This window comes from Prinia subflava, chromosome 1 (assembly GCF_021018805.1).
Source record: "Prinia subflava isolate CZ2003 ecotype Zambia chromosome 1, Cam_Psub_1.2, whole genome shotgun sequence".
Lineage (NCBI taxonomy): Eukaryota > Metazoa > Chordata > Aves > Passeriformes > Cisticolidae > Prinia > Prinia subflava.
The window spans coordinates 58954650-58973709 of NC_086247.1; the positions used below are offsets into that span (position 1 = coordinate 58954650).

The window sequence follows — 19060 nt, forward strand, 5'->3', positions numbered from 1 at the left end:
GGGTTTATTCTCAAACCTGGAATGCATCAGCCCTTCCGTGAAATAGCTGTGAGTTAGGAGAGCATTCTGGGCATTGTCATGCAAATGAGGCCACCAAACATACCACTTTGCTTCAAAATTGAAGCATTTGCTCTGCACTGACAAGTAGCTTTTAAAACTGGAGCAGGGTTTTCTGAGCTAAGTGGGCAACCCTATCTATCCTCTGAGATCCACTTTCTAAAATAAGTACCCATACATGAAGTCCTAGTTCCACATCTGAGTGCTCAGATTGGCATTTCCTACATATCCATACATCTCTGTCACTGTTTAACCAGACCAATCTCATTCTGATGCAGATTAAGGTTGTCCTTTATCCTTGAGTATTTTCCTTCTCCCACAATCATACAATTAAAAAGACACCAGAAGATGCACGTAGCAGTGAGAACCTGAGGTTGATGTGGTATTCAGCAACTCTTAAAGCCAAGGTCTCATTATACATCTCTCCAACCAGTAAAATTGTAATTAATGCTGCAGCATCTTCTCAGCAGCCTTCAAGATTTTAGCCAGTAGGGCATGAAGGAAAAATAAGTCCTCATCTTCCTCACAGTTCACAGAAAATACCTGTAACTATTTCAGTCTAGTTTTGGGAGCAACTTCAGAAATGGTAAGAAAATGTGACATATGTTTCTGTAACAAAATGAGCACATTCCAAACGCTACTTTTGGCTGTGCTCATAAAAAGGGTTGTGGGAAGAGCAACAGAGTTAAACATAGTGACTCAGGATTAGGTAGCTTTTAACCAGCATCCTAACGCCCATTAGAAGCCAGAATGGATTTCAGAGCACTGGCATTAGATGATAAAGAATAAGCAGAATCCAGATTTTTTTTTTCTTTTTGCTTTAATCCAAAATGGTATTAATTGCTTTGTGATTCAGTGGGAATGTTGTCTATGTCCTGAATGTGGACACAATTTTACTCCTAATCTCTGACCAGTATTGTTCCACGTGCTCTGGATGTGACAAAGCTATAGGTGCAAATAATGGGTCTGTCATAGTAATGGAAGTACTTGATCTGCTGGACAAGGATTTATAGAAGGTACTGGAGACAGTGGGTACTGGGTAGCTGCAATGCTGGAACAGTCAGGCTTCTCAAATCCCTTGTGGCCCAGTGTCAGTGGCATCGTCAGTGTGGTGTTGCATGATGCCTCAGAAATGGCTAGTGGTTTCTTTACATGCGGGTTTGGGTATGCAGTTCAAGGCATTCACATTTGAACATATAGATGTTAAGGACTTCACAGCTTATTAGACCTTTTCAGTCATGTATGTCCGTCCTCAGAAATAGGAGCTTTTTTGGGATGACTGGTTAAAGTTATGGAGAGAGTTTCTTTCAAAGTTGGGTTTTCTGGTGTTTGCAGCACATTTAGATAGTACCTCAATTTTAGGAACCAAACTACCCTCAAATCATCCCAACATATAATTATCTAAGTATTTAAGTTCAAATACTTAATGTTAGTGTGAATGGATTCATAAAAAAAAAAAAAAAGAATGTTGAGAAAGAACCATTGCAGTTGCCCTTTTTTCTTTTTGTTGTTGTTTGTAAGCTACATTACCTCCCAACCTCTTTTTGAGCAGTTATTTAAGTAAAACTTGGTGTTACATTTCCTTTTATTACAAATGCTATTTATACACAAATTGGAGCAGATCATGATGCAGCAAAGAAATTTTTATACTGCATAGATTGTGTAGCAAAATAGTGCTTTATCAGCATTACATGCCTCAGTGAGGAATGTTTTACTGTTTTAAATCTCATCATTATGAGAAGAATTTATTATCCGGATACAAAGATTTTACGGGAAACTATTGAGCTAGGCTGTTGTCATCTAACTGAAAATGAAATCATGTTCATGATAATTAGACAAGGGAGTTTATGAAAAACCTACACTATATATACTGTTTACATACAACCCCAGAGATCTACTTTATCAGTTAGAACATGGTTGCATTCGTTTTTGCTTCCTTGCCATGGGACAATCGCATGGCACTTAAACTCCTTGTCTACAAACATGAGGCAAAATGAAGACGGTTGAGGTCTCATGGAAATGAGGCACATGGTGTGGCAGGCCCATCTGTGCCAGCTTTATGAAACAAAAATGCCCACAGTATGATCATCCTTGCCTTTTGTTCCACACGACGCTGCTCAGGCCGTGGGTTTGTGAGCGCCGCCGGTAGAGTCCGCAAACCTCGATTTATCTAACTGCTTCCTCTGCTGTGCTGTTGGTTCTCAGCTGCACTGCAAGCTTCCCTGCCCCCACAATTTCCTCCCTTTACCCAGCTCTTTTCCCCGGACGCATCTGAGGTAGAACCTCCTAGCAATTTTCCAAGGTTTTGGGCTCAAAGACTAAACTAATTTATTTTTGAATTGCAGATCAAACATAAACTGCAAAGAAGCATTTAATCAGTTAGGAGAAGCAAGGGTATGGTTTGTTTAAGTCCCAGAATCCATAAACCTGTAATGATTTTATTATATTGGTGTCAGTTTTCATTATTTTCATAAATGGGTGTTCCCTGCTTAATGCACGATATTTGCATCTGATGAACCAATGAGTTTAAACATGGTTTGTTTTAATGCATTGTGAATTTGCATTCAAATTCATCAGAAGTAATTCTATTTGAAATCACACAGGGCTAAACACAGTGGTTGTAAATCCATTTGAATTGAGATGCCAGAATCAGCCCATTAATCTACAAATCTGCAATATAATTTTTGTATGGTTGGTGGGCTTCTGTTCTCTTTTTTCATGATGAGGCAGTGGAGATACCAAGTGCATGTGTGGGAGGGGAAGTGTTTGAGGAGGTTGTGATAAATAGAGCAAGTGGGAGTATATCTTTGTTATGGAAACCGGCCTGTGAAAGGAACATATGGAAGGCCAGAGACCACGGTTTGAGCATGTCTGTCACTGCCACTTGAGGTAATTGCACAAGGAGAAAGCAAGTCTCTCAAATAAGCAGATTCCCTAATATTTAAGATGATAAGAGATTGGCATCAGCACCTTCCATTCAGTCTACAGGGTGTCAGAGTTCACCCAGAGCTTGAAGTAGTGCTATAGCCTGCATTTAGTATTTTAAGTCCTTTTGCTAAACACTCTGTTACCTTGGATTTTGCTGTGGTCTGTTGTTAAAAAGGGAATGAATAAATGCAGCAAGGTTCACCTCCAACAGAAACAGGCTCTTTTTGGAAGGAGCGGAGGGGGCTGTACTATTGCAAACAGTGCTTCATTCCTTGAAAACTGTAAAGAAATCTGTATTTCTTTTAGAGAAACTGGAGTATTGGTTTAATTTCTGTGTTCTTAAATGGACTGAAGTGTCTGAAATTAGGATGTTTGTTTAAGCTAATAGTTACCGGGTTTGAAGATGAAGATATCATTGTCTGAGAGTGCAAAATAATGTGTGTATGAGAGGGATTACTCTTTAAGAAGAAAGATTTATCAACAGTATTTTCCATGCTACACATACTTCTGAAATGTAACAATGACGTTTTGGAGAAAACTATTCAAAGAAAGTAATAATATGTGTTAAAAATACAAAAATGCTTAGTTATCCATACTGTACGTTAGCCTTTTTAAAGGAATGTATTCACTCATTTATTTGAATAGGTGACAATTCAAAATGCAATTCAGCTGATACTTTTGAAAATGTTCATGTAATTATTTTGCTTTGTTATAATCAAGCTGAATTCCCTTTGAGAGATATGTGTTTGGCTGAAGCCAAAAGTGATTTTTAGCTTAGTTTGTGTCTTCCTTCCTCTGGGAACTAGCAGTCCTGGTTTGGCCCTCATGAAGATGAAATTCAAGAAGCTGTGTCCCTGTTTTGAATGTCTTGGAATGGAGCTAGCAGGGTCCAGCATAGAAGAGCATTTAGACCTGTGCTTAGCGTTAGCTCTGTGCTTAATTCCCAAAAGTCTAACTACAGGCCCCTTCTTCTGCACTTGCAAGAATTGCGATGAGCAGGAAGTCTGCCATCTGACATCTGTGAAATGAGCTGGTAGACTTGAGTCTTTTTCATAATGAACCAGTTTCCATCTCATAAAATTCTGTAATTGCAGATGGTATCAGTGGACACCTATGACAATCTCAGCAGAGATTGCAGCCCCGAATTCCTCATTATAGGATACATGGACACTGAACTCCTCTCTGCTGATCAACGTGAGGTTGAGTCATTGACAGGGCATTATCAGGAAAATTGCAATGATGTGACTAGAGCTTCACGGTGGGTAAATGGAGTACCTCAACTCTTGGAGTTGACAATAGGCTCTCCTAAGAAATGATAATGCAGTGATTAAGATGTAAAACTGGGACTCAGCACACCTGGGAATTCTCGTGTGACCCTAGCAACACACTTGTTTTTCACTTCTCTGCCTGAAAAGTTAGTATAATGCTTTTTACATTTTTATAGTGTTATTTAGTGATAAATATGTTACCAATTGCGAGCAATTCACGAGATACAGTTTTAGGTAGATGCCATTAGACTTTAAATCTGTTCTGTTCAGTTTGCATTTGCATGTCCTTGTGCCTAGCACTAGTGGAAAGCAGGCCAATTTTATTTTGCTTCCTAAATCTGCATAGAGGAAATCAGCTTTATGCGATGATACCTAAAAATCTTTCATAAAATTCACTCTATTGTGAGAGAAGGCCTAGAAAAAATAACATGTGAAAGAAGAAAAGCATTAATTTTGGACTTCTTTTAGCTTGTTCTTTTAGGCACTGATATAATTTTTGTTCTGTCTGTGTACATTTTCATACGTGCATTTTCTTTTTATAAAGGAAATAATATTCAAATATCTTTAGAGTCTTTTTATTTCAGTAGAAGCACTTGAATAATGTTTTAAGGGTACTTGGAGACACAGTGAAAGAAATGGTGAACCTTGTGGGTTTTGAAGCACTGAAACATATCCCAAAAGTTACAGCTACAGAGTCTGTAAGCCCTACCTTTGTCTTGCAGCAGCTCTTTCAACCTGTGATGCCATGGGCTGCTCTGAAGCTCTGTAATCTGCACATGTTTGAAATAGCAAACCACAGTGAGTCCTGGTGATTGGTCTGGTCCATGCCAAAAGTTAGAAAACTCTGAGCTCACCAAACTACAGTAGCTGGAAAAAGAATAAGAAAATTTTTTTTAAAAGGTAGCTGAAATAAAAACCTTTTAACAAAAGTGTCAGCAGGAACTGTTAGTTTCTTAGTGGCTTTGAAAATCAGATATTCTAGGTATCTTGCTCCAGGCTTCTGGGGTTGGCTTTTTGTTTGGGATTTTTTTTGTGTGTGTGTTTGTTGTTTTTTAGGGTTTCTTTGGTGGGCATGTTATCTGGTCTCTGTTTTGTCACATATTCCAAGCTCTACTGCTTTCATAGAAATGATCATGAATTCCTCTGAAATTTTGTCTGCTGTAACAAAAATTGTGGACTAAGTTCCAGCAGTAGTAGAAGTGCTTGTCTTCATTTATGCTATCGCTAAGGAGTCTGCACCAGGCCCTAGGTATGATGGCATTCACAGCAGAATGATGGCATTCACTGCAGCATGCATCATGCTGCAGACAAGTGTACCCAGGTGTTTTCAAGCCACTTGACATCTTTTAGTTAGCATGGTTTTAAGTACTACTTGGCTTCAGTTGGAGACAGACATAGATGATAAATCTTTGAACAAGTTTGAACAATTAATCAGGATTAATAACTAAGTGACAGTTTAAAATATTTTAGGTAAATATGATCATTATTTAACTTAAAAATATTCCCTCTTTTCCTAGTCTAAGTTGGGTCTCAGAAGGGAAAAAAATTAAAAGAGCTAATGAGACGACCTGACAGATTGGCAGGCGTTGTTTACTAATCCATATTGGACTAGGATTCGTGTTTCCTGTGATTGACAGTCATTGCAAGTTCTTTGGGTTTTGAGACTTAAGGTGCCACAGTCTTGAGTGAACTTTAGTTCAGAATGGAGATGTTTACAGAGGTTATCTAACTAGTTCCTGCAGAATCCCATGCTGCTTTTCACTGAATTGTTCTGGAATAGTATGGATTTGCAGCATAACTGGTGATGAGCTAAGTCATACTCTTAACTACTGTACAGTCTATTCATTCCATCTGGGAGCTTCATCACCCTCGCACCTGAAAGTGGATGAGGCACCTGAATTGACTTTCCATTTCTCACCATGTCTAACCGTCTTCCTGCAATATGACATGAACATTCTATTCTTTCATCAAAATAAGATTATGCTTATCTAATAGGGGCAAAAAATTTCCTCCCTCTCTAGCATTTGCAGATTATGTAGCCAAAGTATCTGCACTTGAACCTTCAATAGCTCCATTCAAGTCAGACTTCTAATAGTTCTTGTTTAACTATTCTGAATATTCTTTAGTCAAGATGTCTCTCTTAGAAAAATCAAGACATAATTTAGTTGTATCTGTACCAGAACAATGTGCAGCAGACATGCCTTTGAATGTGCAATTAAAACTTGCTTTGGCCTGTTTTCTTTTCCTGTTTTACATTTCATAAACTTACATGTAATTTGATGAACATTGTCATTCTTTAAATTTCTTCAGCATTACAATTCACAAGAGACTCTCACTGAATATAATTTTTTGCATATTTACTTTCTCACAAGTGCTTGTATGCGGTAGCACAAGTTCAATCTCACATTATCATATTCTTATTTACTTATGTTACATCCTGGTTTTCTTTGTATTGATGTTAACGCTTCCAGTTTGGTGTTAGCTCCATGTGCCATCTAAAAGCTGTTGATTTCTACCTCCAGTTAACCAAAAATTTAGGTAGTCTTGTCAACAGAGTAGTGTGGTAATTACTCAGCTCATGAACACACAACATTGTAGCCAAGTGCAAGCAACTTGGTGAGGGAGTTGTGAGCCCTTTGGGAGAGCTGCAGTTCCAACAGTTTACTTTGCATTTTCCATCCAGCCCAGGCAGATAGACCATCTTGCAGTTGCTTCATTGTGCTCAGAGGCAGCCCAGAAAGCACCAGCTTTGGTATCTTCTGTCTTGCTTTATCTGCATCCTGCCTCATGCTTTCTAATACTGGAAGTGGAAGGCAGTTCATTTAAGTGCTAGTCTATAAGTAGCACTGAAAATACATTTCTGTCAACAGAAGGGTCAATTACATGAACAGCTCTTCCTTTGAAGATATTCTGGAAACATGCTGCTTCCATCCTTCACCAGAGGTGAATCATGAAGAGAAGACTTTGTCATGAGCTTGACCATTGAAAGTAGTATAAATGAGTTACCCATCACTCCAGCCTCTGTTTCCCATCCAGCCTCCCAGAACCTGCAAGTACCCCTGCTTCATGCTTCCTAAGTAATCCCAGCATTGCTGCTAGGCCTGTGACACTCTGAGGTGAAAAATCAGCATGTTTTCTGACACTCATCATTTTGGGCATGGTAAGCTTTGATGCTGTCAAGTGCCTCAGGAGGAGTGAGGAGCAGCAAAGGGGAAGGTCTGTGCATTGCTGTGTCCCACCTATAACCAGCCCTGTTCCTTCCTCCTCATATGTTGTCATTTTCCTTGCACTGAGACTGACTTTTGGGGTGGGAAATCTGATGTCAGAGGTTTGGGAAGTGCCCTCACAATTAATTCACCTTCATCATAAGCCAGGTACCACTGTGGAGACAGCTGTACTCATGGCTGATCCTGTGTTGTGGTTATGCATGTAAGGCGGAAGCGTCTAATCATGTCGGGGTTTTTTCCAAAACACAGCTTGGCGTGACCTACAGCTTTCAGGTTAAATTATTGTAGTGCTCCTTTCCAGCTGTAGATCTATTGTGAAAATACACAAATATTATTTGCCACTGGCATTACACTTGATGTTGTAAAAGCAAAGAAACAGACTTTTCTCCACTGAAAACCTGTGAAAAAACTATAAAACCCTCTTCCCTTGTTTTCTTCTGAAACTGGTTGTAGTGCTCTCTTCCTCTCACTGCGCCAGACTCTATAGCTTTACTAAATGTGTGTCACTCCTCCAGTTTTCTTTCCTATATTCCTAAGCAGGTGAGAGACTAAAAGGAAAATATCAACTGTATGTCAGTGCCTAGATAAAAAGCTGAAAAATTAAGTTATGAAGCTTGTCCTTTTTAGCAAAATCTCATATTGGGCCAGCATAGTTCCTTCCTCGAGGCAGTTTATTGCTTCTAAATGTGTGAATCAGGGATAATTCCACCATAGTTTTGATGAAGTCCACAAAAGAGGGTACACTCATCTCCCTCCTCCGATGTTTTGTTCATCAAAACAGAATAACTTTTTCCAGGTAAGATAATGCATTAATTGCTTCACCTGGTAGATGAGCATTAGCTTTTGATATAAGCCATCCCATAGACTCCTGACACTTTGCATGCTGAGCAGTCTTGTCCTTGAAGTTACTGTAGTGCACAATGATCAGAACTTACCTTACCACTTACCAGCAGTGTCTTGGCAGAGGGTGACCTCCAGTACTGTCTCTAAACATTTTCAATTTACAGACTCAAGAATTTTTGCTGCCTTTGCCTCTCATTCTTTTGAGGAGGTCAGCCCTTTAGGAATTTGCCACAAGAAAGAAGTTCAAAATACCCTATATACTTAAACAGCTTAATAGGAACATATCTGCAATGAACACACGACATACAATTCATTTTAATATTTATAGAAGAAATTCATGTTGTTTTAAGTGTACACAAGCAGCTGCTGTCATTTGGCTATGAGCAGATGTTAGACCTCCAAAAGCTTCACTGACAATTAAAATACTAACAGTTAGTGTTTTACCCCAGCTGCAGGTTCTGTTTACTGTAAATTTGATTTTAATGGTGCCTCTGTGCAGTTATTGAATAGAGGTTTGTTTTCTACTATACATGCAAAAGTGCCTACAATGAAGACAAATGGTTATTTCCCATAATTTACTCTGGAAAGATATGAATATAGCTCTAACACTGTTGAGTTTATAAATGAAATACAGATATGACTATCACATTTGAAATGGCAGTTTCTGCTGTCTTAACTAACAAAAAGAACTAGGGAAACTTACTATTTGTAGTTATTCCCAAGCATTCCTCCTAAAAACTACTGTGCTTTTTAAGTGGTTTGAGATGTGCCCTCAAGCAAAGAACAGGTGCTTCTTTTTACTGAAAGGGTGCATAAATCAGAATAGATAAATACAGAGAGTCATGATACACGTAGTTGATAGGTATACCGAAGAATATAATTTCTGCTTGATCATTTAATAACATCATGTTTTATTTTAGGTATTCCTTACAAGTGTCTGTTCTCTTTAGTGCATGTATGTACATCAAACGTTAGGGAAGGCCAGCCATTTTCAGAATTGTTAATCCCAAGGGCCTGATTATGCAAACACAATGCATAATGCAAGCAACCATGTTTAGTCCCTTTGAGACTATTGAGGCTAACTATGGCAGTAAGCAGTACACTTGAAAAATAAATGTTTATAAAACCAGGATCTGGATGTATATATTCTTGAAAACAAAAACTTTTGTTGAGATAATAATGACAAAAAGGTTTTTTTCCTTTTTTTGACAAAGCTGTTAGTGTCTGGGACTAGACCTGTTTCACAAATCCAGATCATTTTCCCTATGAGCAGAGCTTGGGGTTTTTTCCCCTGGTTTTTCTCATATTAGTGTATTATTTTTCATATTATGTGTTCTGTCCGCCTAGGAAACAGAAATCTCTGGTTTGACCAAGCGCAACCAGAAATTTCCCCTTGAAATTGGGATTCTGATTTAGAAGTGCTAAAAATGCACTTTCCATTTGCACTGCAGGGGATAAAACAGAAAGAGTGCATCCGACTATCATCAATGTCAGTTGTTCCCAAACCGAGGGCCAAAGTAGTCTTTGAAGCTGGACTGCCAAGAAATGTCCAGACTGGCTATCCTCATCTCAAGCTGCTAAATTACACTGGAAGAGATAGTTGAAATACTCCAGATACATTCCTGATGCTGCTTGCCCGTGTAGGTAATTGCTACATATGCCACAGAGAGGTTTTTGCTCACACATCAGAGCTGAGAAGAGCAGCCTGCATGGTGGCAAACAGGTAAAGAGAAAAGTGGTTTGCAAGTAAACCAGTTCCTCTGCAGGTTAGGCAGCTGTAAATTCTGCATGTTAACACTGTACGTGTTTGCCACAATCTGTGGGAGTTTTGGTATGTGTATTTTTCATTTGCATTCCATCTGTAACACTAGGCTCTATAACATTCATTTTTGACCTTGAGTGCAGGAAAATAGAAAATGAAATTTTTCCTAGAGAAGGTCTTTTCCCAAAGGTTAATTGGACACTGAAGGGAAATGAAACTAAACCAAACCAAACAAACTGCCTAAACACCCTAACTGAATGGCTTGTTTTTTTAATTTGGTGGTTGTCTTTTTGTTTTGTGTCTTTTTGTGGCTGTTGACATAGTTCTGTAAGATGTGGAAGGTAAAAATAGCAAGCAGGAAATTTCAGTCTGTTTTTCAAAAGGAAAAGTATTACGAGAGTACTTTATTTCACATTTTTAGATAGCTAAAGGACATCTACTGCTTTTTAAGACACCTGAAATGTTAAAACTTCATCCTTTATTCAAACAGTTCTTAGAAGACCTTGAAGTTTCCAAATATGATTGAGTAGTTAAGGACAAAACTAGAAGCCAAGGCTGTTTTGAGTTTCAGCACTGAAACATGACATTACTGGATTTTTAAATATAAAATAAACTAGGAAAATTATTCGGGATTTGTTGTTGTTGTTTTTGATTTTTTTTTTTTTTTTTTATTGAAAAGGGGAAAAAATGAAGCCTTGCTGTATTGGTATCTCTTGAGATTTATATAATTTGTGTCAATGGTGGATTTTTTTTATGTCTCTTAAGGAGCTGGTAAGGTCCCCTATAGGTATACTTATTTGTACTGCTTTACAAATATTTGCTGCCTTTGTGGACATAACAGTTGTAACAAGGTCATTTTGGGTTGCTGATTTATTTCACTTCTCATTTTGACCCATCGTATTTTTTTCCTTCAGCAGAAGACATGAATGAGCCCTCACAGCCTCTTATTTACTAGCTTAACTATCTGGTTTAAAAAATGCTGGCCCATTTGTTGCTTGCACTTAGAAGACTTGCAAATGATAAAGAACAGTTTTTACTATGGTCAAGGAACAGAGACCTGAAAAATGCATCCTCTGAAAATCAGGGAAATCCCATATTATGCCACAGATCTTAGACTACTTAATTAATTGAAGTAGAGATCATTACAAAAATAATTGAAAGAAAATAGAGTAGAAACTTGTAGCTTGATCAAGGCATAAGTGATATTGAAAAGTGGACTTCGTATACAATTCAAAATATTGTGCTGCCATGTAGACAATAACTTTTAAAATAAGAAAACAAATTTCTTGTTCAAGTGATGTTAGACATAGGGCAATTCTATTATTCCTTTTCAATTCCTTATAGGTTGTATTTAATTGAAGGAAAAGATGTTTCTTTGCACTAACTTTATTTGATATTTGTTGCATTTTAGCAGATACACAATGTTTGTTTGCATCAATAAATAATATACCTAATCACCAAAGTATGAAAAATTAAGTGTTGCTGAATAGGGGACTATAAATCAGGCCTCCTAGAACTTTCACAGAAAAGGAAAAATAGCTGTTTTAAGCTAGATGTGTAAATGCAGATCATTTCCGTCGTCATAATGGATTATTTCATTTATGACTTACTGCTTTGTCCTAAAGGTGCTCCTTGTGAAGGATGTCCTCAGCCCAGCCTTACCATTCACAGCCGCTTGCTTCAAGTTTTGGGGAAGGATTAGAATTCTAAAGAGGCTGCTGGCTGAGAGCAAGGTGGTGCTTTACATATAATATTAGCCCAGACTTTCCTCACGCGTTACGCGTTTCTTTCTGAGACACGTCTCCTTAATGCCATCTTTATCTGCTACACGATGCATGAAATCTACTTTCTGTTTTAGAACTGCAGCTGACCCCCGACCCCACGAGTGGCGCCACAATGTGACCTTTCTATTGTCATCAGCTTTCATTCTCCTGAAAATTCTATGAATTTTTATTACAAGTTTTTTTAAACCAAGCAGAGGCTTCAACAAATTACTTGACACAGATGAGATGAAGTTGTTGAAGTAGTGTTAGATAAGTTTTACAGCCAGCATGTGTGCTGCTGAACAGTACAAAGCCAGTGTCCTACAATGTCATACACCAGTAACTGCTGAGCCTACTATTGGATAAATACATCATTTTATGGAACATTGATTGTTCTATAAACCCAATGGAGTATTATGCTCTATGATCAAACCATTTAGATTGTGTGTAGAGCACAGAAAATGCCATATTCAGGATGGTACTAAAAGTGCCATTTGTGTATTTTATGGATGTCATTACGGGGGAAACTTCTCTCTGTAGGCCCTGTTTACTGCAAAATTTTTTAGTCTGTAATGACATTTTTCATTCACAACGTATGCCTTCAAGAGAGGGGGCCCTTGTTTTATTTGTTTCATTCGAGTTTACTGCACAAATCCTGTACATTTTAATTAAATGTAAGCTTAACAAAAGAATAAGGTATTTATTCTGTGGGGAACAAATGATGACAGTAACAAAAGAATAAAACAGACACACAAAAGGAAGTCAGGTATTGAATAAGAGAGAGGGGAAAAGGTACTAAGCCCTATTTCTAGTTTTCCCAGACACACATTAAACATCAAAGCATTTCTTTGAGCCCTATTTCAGGAGTTTGTAGTCTTGGAGAATTAAAATAACCTGCGAATATGGATTTAATGTCTAAAATACCCTGACATTTTCAAATAAAAAACTAACAGTCACTCAGGAGTCCAACTGATAAATAATGGCTGTGCTGAAATGACAGACTTCTTGGAAAGAAACCAATTCTCTGATCATTGCACCCCTAGATATGAAACACCTCCTTACAAATTGTCTGAATATGAGCTCTTGTATCATTATATTTTGTCATTTTAATGCCTATTTGTGTATCTTTTTAATTTGCAATGACATGCAATCAGCAACAAGTCCACTTTTCCTAATATTAATGTGGGCTTGCATTGCAGCTTATGTTTGCCGTGTCAGCCAACACTTACCCTGTCCCTTTAACCATTTAGAGGGGGTGAGAGGCAGGCTGGATTTAGTGGGACAACATGGTTTGTTGCTACATACAGTCCAATAATGTGACATGTTCCTTCAATACATAAAAATTCCTAAAAATGTTGTGCTGGATTCCAGTGCTTCATTATAGGAATAGCAGCTAAGCCTCAAAATCTGTTGTTTTCGAAATATCTTCCCTACTTGGCTTTTCACTGTTAAAACAAAAGAAAACCAGTAAAATCTGCAGTTCGTATTTACCATGAAAAATCACTAAAATTGGAGTTGATGTTCCCAGTAAATTCTTGGTCATAGTCCAGTTAAAATTTAAAGTTACAGTAGATTCACATTAGTTTAAATGACACTTGAACTTCTACACAGCTCAACATTAATTCATTATAGTTGAAATGGAAGAATCTTCAGTGGGTGAATCTTTTACAATCTGATTGAGGCTGTTACATTTTATAGGAGCCATTTTTCAAAGCAGTACTGACAGCACTCGAAGTTATTAAATTGCTGAATCAAAAGATGGACCTGCAATCGCATTTATGAACTGTGATGGAATAGCTGGGGTTGCACTGAGCTGAGGTTAAGATGTTGGTGTAGTTAAGCTTCATCACACCCCTTAGTGACAGCAGTATTTACCCATGTAGTTTACTTTAATGGTCAGGAAGTGGCTTAACTCACCTCTGGATTCAAATAGATTAAGTAAGCAGTCAGAATGGCATAATTATCAGTGCTGCGAGGGATTCACCGCATAGCTCTTCACCCAGGAGACTTCCCATTCAATTGCACAGTAAAGACTGGAGTTGCAGAGATTCACAGGCACGGCATTTATTTGAGGAGATGAAAACAGGATGAATTTCCTTTTTTCTTTCCCTTCCCCAGACCTGAGCTTCTCCTCAATACACGGATGCTGTGTATGTCATGGACATAAATTATTATGATCTTTGGAGAAAGATGTCATGATTTTAGTGCATGTGCATGTGAAAATTATGATTGTAGAGTTGTTTTGATTTTGAAATCCAGTGGAAAATGCATGATTTGTGGAGTTATTTTGATTTTGTGCCACATCATTGCCAGGCTCCTCTTATCTTGTCAACAAAGCAAGATTCCTGAGACAATTAATTACTTATACTCTATTACAAAATGTGGAGGAGCTAAGATAATTGTCATTTTATGTTGATTTCCCCTTGCTTCTTTTCTGCTCTTGGGGGGGTCATGTGGATGTCAGTGCCTACAGAGAGCACAGGAAAAGTGGGAGTAAGAACTAGTTATATACCACAATAAGCTAACTTCTTGCTTATACCTGACAAAATGTAGTTCATTTGCACGTGCCAGATTTTTATGCAGCATCACCTGGAAACATTCTAGTGGTTTCAATCGTTAATTTTCTTTTCCAAAGATAATCTGCCTTACAAACTAGGAATAAGAAAGTTGTATGGCATCAGTTTAGACTTGTGAAGGTGATTTGCTGCCTTTCAGCTTGACAAAATGACTTCTTTGTGCTTCACAGTGCAGTTCTGTACCAGACACTCTATAATTGAAAAAAGGATGGATGGATGGATGGATGGATGGATGGATGGATAGATAGATAGATAGATAGATAGATAGATAGATAGATAGATAGATAGATAGATATCAGTATAAGACCTAAGTCTTTTAATTATTGATGTTATTTTGGAATTTTAGCTTGATATCCACCTTAACATACCAAGTTGCAAGAGTCTGCAAGGCACCAAGTATTCTGTCTTGGAGTAAATCAGCTTCTAAGTAAAGCTTACCTTTAAGCAAACGAGTCTCTTTTTAAAGCCCATTTTAATTCTCTGTGGGATCAGGGTCTGACAGCTCTATGCTTTGAGTGAAAGAGCCCCCTTAGACCAACTTTAGTATCATTTTCTTGGTCTCTTGAGTTCAATGAAGCACATTGTTCACTAGAACTGGCTTGGAAAGTACAGTGCTAGCCTGAAATTTCACTGCAAGTGTCGCTTTTTTTCTTGGCAGTTTAAATCCCAAGCAAGCCATGGCATAGCTATTTGCCTCAGTGGTAAGAAGCTACACCTGTCATTCCAGAGATGTGATTTCAGTTTGTGTAGGTGAATTTAAGCTGGAGTGTGGATATGGACAGTGTCAGCAGCATGGACTTAATCAGCCTTCCCATGGCCCATCTGTCATTAGATCCTCACCTTGTTTGCAATGTCAAGTACCCATTCTTCTCTCTGTGTGCACTGGTTGTGTCCCACAGCTTGCTCCCAGCACATGGAGAAGCTTCTTGGGTGCTTCTGGATGGCACTCCCATGGGGAGACAGGGAGGGGTAGAGCTATCCTTCCATGGACATCCACAAAGCTGGCCACAGAGTCTGCTCATTTATGTCTTCCCAAAAGCACCTAGGCCATGCTTGGAGGGTAATGGCCTTGATTTTGTACAGCCTTGGGCACCGTTTGCCTTGCTGGAGCCTTATTGTTAGTGGTGAGAACTGAGAAGGAAACCTTCAATGACACAAAACCAAATTGGGTGGCACAGCAAGCTGCTGGAATGTGGAGGTTACAGGTATTATAGTTTGCTAATTGATTTCATGCAGAAAAAATTAAGATGTGTAATTGGGGGTTCTCTGGATTAGATTTGATAGAATATCCTGCTTAAGGTAAGAAAACTACTGAGTGTTTTCTCCAGGTAAGTGGGCAAGTGACTGAGTCAGTCACATGAGCTGCGGAAAGATCCTGGATGGAAAAGGAAGAGGAAGACAATGGCATCAAAATAACAGCATGGCAATGACCTCACCACCAAAAGCAGGGTTTTAAGAAAATCAGCCACGGTTTCTCACACCAAGATACGTTTAATGTAATACACAATCCAAAAATTTATTACTGAAGTACTGAAATATCACCAATAGGATCTTCTTGAAAAGGTGTGCCTTTTAACTGTATACTGTATTTGTCTGGGCTTTTTTTATACAGAATATTTTTAAAAACACATTTAAATTGTTAATAAGCTGCAGAATTATTACACTCAGCAATTATTTCAACCTGTAAAGATGTTATTTGGAAAACATGCAAATAGGTTTTGTTCATTTGCTCGTTTTTATCTATGTTTTCTGTCAATGAAATCTAGAAATTGTCAAGGAATTTTTTTCCATTTAAGCTACAGTTTGTTAAAGTAATGAACTGATACTTGCCACAATATCATGTTAACAGCGCATTTTTTCTTGTAGGCATTGTGTCCAAGTCCTATGAGTGCCGACTGAAGGGGCAAGGAGCAACCTTTGTGGAAACCACGAGCCCTTTCACTGCGGCGGCGCTGGGAGAGGTTTCTCCAGTGAAGGAGAAGGCCTTTCGGGGCAGCAGGAGACAGCCACAGTCCCCTGAGGAAGTTCAGCAGTTCATTATTATTCAAGGTTACGACGGCGACTTCGCCATCGACGCTTCCGTGGAAGAGACGGCAGCGGCCACGCTGCAGACGCTGGCGATGGCTGGGCAGATGGCCAGGGTGGTGCACATTACAGAGGAAGGGCAGGTCATAGCCACAAACCAAAACGGCTCCCACGTGAGCAGTGTGGTTCCTGAGCAGATCCTGACAGAGCAGCTGGCAGATGGGGCCACACAGGTGGTGGTGGTTGAAGGAGCGGGAGCTGACATGGAGGAGGCCGTGCAAATAGACGCGGTTCCTGACTCCAGTAGCACAGTACTGCAGCAGATAATGCGACAAGATGTTTTAGATGCCTCTGAGGCTGCAGTCCATCCTCCAGAGTCCTCCTCAGCATTAGATGCTCTGCTTTGTGCTGTGACAGAGCTGGGTGAAGCGGAGAACAAATCAGGACTCCTCGACAGATGCAGGTCTGCTCACAAGGACTTCTTGCAAATGCCAAACCCAGAGATGCCCAGCATTCCCAGTGATGCAGAGGGACAAGAAATACAAATGTTTCATGAAGTTCAGGAGACTCAGGAAGATACCAAACCTATGGAAGTAGTGACACGGGTCATGCACCCATCGGCTATAATTGCATCTCAGGAGAGAGCTCAGGCTGCCTTCAAGAATGTGGTGCAAGGAGTGTTGCAGTTTGCTGTGTGTGACACGGCTGCAGCTGACCAGCTCATGAAAGAAGGTGTCACCCAGGTCATTGTAAATGAGGAAGGGACGGTGCATATGGTAGCTGGAGAAGGCTCTCAGATAATTATGCAGGAAGCTGGTAGCCACACGCTCAGTGTGCAGAGCGAACACATGGATTTAGTGGAGTCGGATGGGCAAATATCACAGATTATTGTCAGTGAAGAATTAGCACAAGCCATGGCTCAGGGTTCTGATGGTGACTTCTCTGAAGGTGCAACGCACTACATCGTCACAGAATTGCCACCAGACATGCAGGATGAGCCTGGTGTGTACTCACACGCTGTGATAGAGACAGCTGGGCCCCAAGACATTCTGCAGGCTGGTACTGCCATAAAAGCCGAAGCTGTAACCCCTGATAGAGCGAGAGAACAGTTAACAAGCATGGTCATTTATACAGAGGGTGGCTCACAGGTAATTCAAGGCCAGAGAGATTATAACAAAGTACAAGAAGCATGAAGAGCTTCGCTTGTAGGCAGGGTGCAGAGCAGAGCTGGATATTACCAGAATCATGGAGGCATTGTATTGCTGGAACATTTTCTGTAAGGCCTTCTCAGTAACACCTCCTCTGAGCCAGGTAACAAATACATATCCTGCTAATAGGAGGAGTTCACTGAAGAGGATAATACAGTTTTGTTACAATAGCTCTAAGAACTATTATATGGGATTATTATAAAACAAGCATAAAACAGGATAAAAAGCCCCCCACCCAAAGTAGAAATTGTTCTGTTCAGTGCTTTCTTTGTTGATGTTTTTGTCTTAATGTTGTTTTATCTCAGGGTAATTCCCTGTCTTCTGTCATTTTTGTATAACATAATCACAGGAGTAAAATAATTGCACTTACATGTACATTTTGTGAACAGATAAATATGCAAAAAATAAAAACCCCACAATAGCAAGGTGAACAGGTAAGCATACATACATTATTGGGTGCCCTTCTTCATTTTAAAGTAGAACAGGTGACATTTGGCTTTCTAAAATCTTACTTTAAAACATGCTTGGCTAAAAATATGTCATAGAAATAAGGATTTTTTTGCATCTAAAATGAAAAGTTTTCATAGTACTTTCCTCTTTCATGGTAACACATGAGAGTTTCCCTAAAGAAGAGCTCAAAAAAGCTACACTTCAGAAAATCCTTGATTATACATATTCAGGAAGAAGAATTTGATGCCTGTAACTTCCACTTAATTTTAGATGAGAGTCCTACATAAGAAATGTGCATTTTTGAAAAAAATATTGTCACTGTCAGTGTTTTGCTTTTCTTAAAACTAGCGCTTCATATAAATACCATTTTGCAGTTCATTTTGTGAGCTACTTCTCAAATGTTAGGAGGATTTTTAAAGAAAATTCTGACATTGACATTAACAAGTAGGGGGAATAAAAGGTGACCTTGTATTTCTTGCTTAGTCCAGAATGTCAGTTATTTACTTGTGGATATACTGCAATTGTTCAATGCAAGTTCATGTTGAAAAGATTTGTTTCATGATAAAACTGCTTCTGTTCCTTTAGAAAAATTGTAAAATATAAACTGGCAAGGTTTGGGGATTTTTTTTTGTCTTTCAAATAAAATGTTAGCATTAAAATGAAGCATCATGATTTTTAATATTCAACAATAAACAGAACTGGCATTCAGCAGGAGCAAACGAATGCTATCTGTTATGTCTGTGCATTTTCTCTATTCTCTTTTCCTTTCTCTAGCTTGCTAGATAGATAAAGATAAAAGAATCTAATTTCTGAAGTGTGCCTCATGCATGCTTAATATAATTGTGTGTTTAGGGTATAAGCCATGCTGACTCTAGAGATAACTGGGTTTCCTATCATGTTTAATATCTTAAAATTATCGACTGTAAGAAAGTTGGGGTGGAGTAAAACAATAG

At 38.8% G+C, this 19060-nt stretch overlaps 1 protein-coding gene across 2 annotated transcripts in view; it reads left to right on the plus strand.

The window, feature by feature from the left end:
• ZNF407 (zinc finger protein 407) overlaps nucleotides 1–18826 on the plus strand; it is a 333798-nt gene extending 314972 nt beyond the window's left edge. For both annotated transcript variants that reach the window (XM_063397531.1, XM_063397534.1), the window contains exon 9: nucleotides 16291–18826. In XM_063397531.1, coding sequence (XP_063253601.1) covers nucleotides 16291–17642 — 1352 coding nt within the window. In that variant the 3' untranslated portion in view covers nucleotides 17643–18826. The remainder of the gene's footprint in view (nucleotides 1–16290) is intronic.
• The last annotated feature ends 234 nt before the right edge of the window (nucleotides 18827–19060 follow it).